Source organism: Zingiber officinale, chromosome 6A (assembly GCF_018446385.1).
Source record: "Zingiber officinale cultivar Zhangliang chromosome 6A, Zo_v1.1, whole genome shotgun sequence".
Taxonomy (NCBI): domain Eukaryota; kingdom Viridiplantae; phylum Streptophyta; class Magnoliopsida; order Zingiberales; family Zingiberaceae; genus Zingiber; species Zingiber officinale.
In genome coordinates this window covers 81,087,084-81,089,872 of record NC_055997.1, presented here as the reverse complement: position 1 = coordinate 81,089,872, position 2,789 = coordinate 81,087,084, and the positions used below count along the sequence as shown (strand labels likewise).

General features: G+C 39.4%; 1 protein-coding gene across 2 annotated transcripts; it reads left to right on the top strand.

Moving 5' to 3' along the window:
* Nucleotides 1-727: 727 nt before the first annotated feature.
* On the top strand, nucleotides 728-2,474 carry LOC121994118 (transcription factor bHLH111-like). Of its 2 annotated transcripts, none has more exons than XR_006115592.1 (7): nucleotides 728-976; nucleotides 1,127-1,514; nucleotides 1,602-1,727; nucleotides 1,808-1,867; nucleotides 1,953-2,018; nucleotides 2,103-2,192; nucleotides 2,284-2,394. XR_006115592.1 is itself a non-coding variant. In XM_042548271.1 (7 exons), exons 1-7 carry the CDS (start codon nucleotides 765-767, stop codon nucleotides 2,452-2,454), a joined length of 1,062 nt encoding a protein of 353 aa, XP_042404205.1. In that variant the 5' UTR covers nucleotides 728-764; the 3' UTR covers nucleotides 2,455-2,474. The 2 variants fall into 2 exon arrangements, 1 of the variants encoding a protein (XP_042404205.1); XM_042548271.1 differs by having other exon boundaries at nucleotides 2,154-2,192; nucleotides 2,284-2,474.
* The last annotated feature ends 315 nt before the right edge of the window (nucleotides 2,475-2,789 follow it).

Sequence of the window (2,789 nt, the reverse complement as noted above, 5' to 3'; positions counted from 1 at the left end):
AAAGGAACGAAGAGAAATAAATAGAACACTAAGACATGTTTGTTGCTCCCCAATGTGGCATGTGGCTTAGATAATAAGCAGTCATCATTGGCCTTATGATAAAATAGCACAACATAATAAGTTAAATATAAATAAAATGATGTGTTATGTAAGAAAAAAAATATATTGAATGAGGTAACATGGAACTCGAATGATTAGGAAGACCGATTTAGTTTCATGAAAATTTTTGATCTATAACTAAAATAAATTGAGAAGCTGCTCGTTCCATTTAAAACATTTGCAACATCATGACTTCAACATACTTAAGCCATCATAACAAATTAAATAAAAGAAAATAAAAAATGTAATTTTTGGAAGTCGACGCACCTCGTTCGACAACAAACAAAAACACTCCCTAGCTCCCTCTTATTCTTTCCTTTCCTTCCGTTGAGCTCCAATCATGGCCATAAAGAAAGATGCTCTTAGACTGTTTGGCAAAATGCCTTCCATTTCTCTATTGTTGGCCTACCATCCTTCATTGGCCCTTCCTACTCCTTCCCTTCCCGCAACAATAATGCCACACAAACGTAGTGGAAAGAACACAAGGATAGGCATGCTTCTTTAATTTGTCCTCCCTTTTCTTCTCCCTTTTTCATTTCATAATTCAAATTTATAAATGTCAATGCATTGCCCGATGTCATGCACGCAAATGGCTCTAAGTCTCTTCTTTATATATATCGCCTCTTAGTTCCTGCCGTAAGAGGTAAAGAGAATGCATTCATGTCATGGCAGGAGAAGCCTCATCCAGTAGCTGGTGGAAGATCCCTACTACCTCTGTCTCCAGTTGCGACTCCATCAACCACCGCCAGTACGATTCACCTTATGAGGTTGATCCTGCCTCCTGCTTCACCAATCTGCATGGCCTCAGCATGAGTTCTTCGTCAGCTAATATCTCCGGCGAGCCAGCGGAGAGCCAACTCTGGAACCAAGCCTTGTTGTAAGTCTAAGTATATGTAGAGAAGATATGATGAGTGTCTTTTTCTTCATTCGCACGACTTGACTTTAGTTGATCAATAGGACTAGAATCAATTGAATTTTAATTAATCTGGTCATATATATCTATCTATATCTGTATTTGAACATTCAGGAACGTCGGAGGTGGTAGAGACATGCCAAACCACCACCGTGACGACAGCAAAAGCTTCCTGCAACCATGGAACTTCAAAAGCCTAACAACAGACCAGAACTTGGGCCTCGCTAGCGACTACCTGGACAATCCACTGTCACTAAGCAGCCTGGAGAAGTTGAGCAGAATCCAATTTGAGAGATTGAGCATTGACAGATCAGACATGGCTATCAACTGGTCTTTAGCACCTCCAAACCCTCATCTGGACTGCCCTCTTTCACCTTCAGTATCAACCCAGCTTCCTGTCACTCGTCTGCCTGTTAAGCTTGACAGATTACATTCAAGTTATTCGCTATGCAATTACGATGGCTGTTTGAACAATCCACCACTCGAAGGCTCGAATTCATTTGTAAGTCCGATCGACTGACTGACGATTACTTAATTTAGTTTTTTTTAAGAAATTAAAAACTTGCTTGTTTTTTCCTAAAACTTGTAGATAAATAGAGGAAACGGGAGAAGATTTACTGCAACAAGTGAAGGGAAAAGGAAAAGGTCCGATGACAGTTCAGAGGCACTACTGAAGAAATCCAAGAACGAGAACTCAATGGCTTCATGTGCAAAGGCATGCACAATAGTCTTCCCATTAATACAGAGAAAGGAAGGGTTTTATTCAATTATTTAAATGCATTTATATTGTTGCAGGCACCAAAGTTGACAGAGAAGATCACTGCGCTGCAACAGCTTGTGTCTCCTTTCGGCAAGGTAATTGCAATAACTGTAAGCGATCTTTGTTCATATGATGATTAAGAACACAAGAAACATAAACCAGTCTCATGCTCGATGACAGACTGACACTGCATCAGTGCTCTTCGAGACATATAATTGTATCCAAATTCTGCATGAGCAAGTACAGGTACTTACTATACATTATAGATCGATACTGAAATATTTACAGTAGGTAAATAACTTTTCTTACTTGAAGAACCATTTCCTACAGATAAATTAATAATTCTCAAGTAACTGATGAGCTCGTGATGTCTTCATGCAGTTGCTTAGTGATCCATTCATGAAGTCAGCTGGTAGCAAGGTACTAATATGATCTGTTAGGTGATTACTAGAGTAAAATATATTTATCATTCAGCAGTCAGATCATTCCTTGTAGCTACTGTATTATTCAGAATCACGGGGATTGGGGAGAGATGGAGAGGAAGGGGAGTGCAGAGACAAATCTTGATTTGAGAAGTAAAGGACTCTGCTTGATTCCTGTTTCTTACTTTCCTGAAGACCATAAAGAAAATGGTGGGTTAGATTACTGGATGCCAACTTACAGAACTTGTTTGTACAGATGATCAATCTATGAATGTGTGGCATGAACAAAATTCTTCCATTTTCGTATCATTTTTCTCAAATATGCATTATTTTTCTCCCTATTGTGGCAAAAGGCGAATAGGCTCGCCACCCCGACCAACCCGTCCCAGGGCCAACACGGAGGAGGTAAATCACGAACGGCTACAAGTCTTTGGAATAGTGACTAACATATAAGAGAAGTATTTACCTTGACTTTGCCGATATTCGAACCCCATACCTCATTATGATAATACCTCATGCGCTAGTCACTAGACCCATCCAAGGGAACATTATTTTTCTCCCTATGATATACTGGGGAAGATGAATTTTTTAAATT

Bases quoted from the DNA above. Each gene is read 5' to 3' on its own strand.
- LOC121994118 (XM_042548271.1), top strand. From the start codon at position 765: ATGGCAGGAGAAGCCTCATCCAGTAGCTGGTGGAAGATCCCTACTACC. The intron at 977-1,126 runs GTAAGTCTAAGT...TTGAACATTCAG, and splicing joins CTCTGGAACCAAGCCTTGTT to GAACGTCGGAGGTGGTAGAG. The intron at 2,193-2,283 runs GTACTAATATGA...TGTATTATTCAG, and splicing joins TGAAGTCAGCTGGTAGCAAG to AATCACGGGGATTGGGGAGA.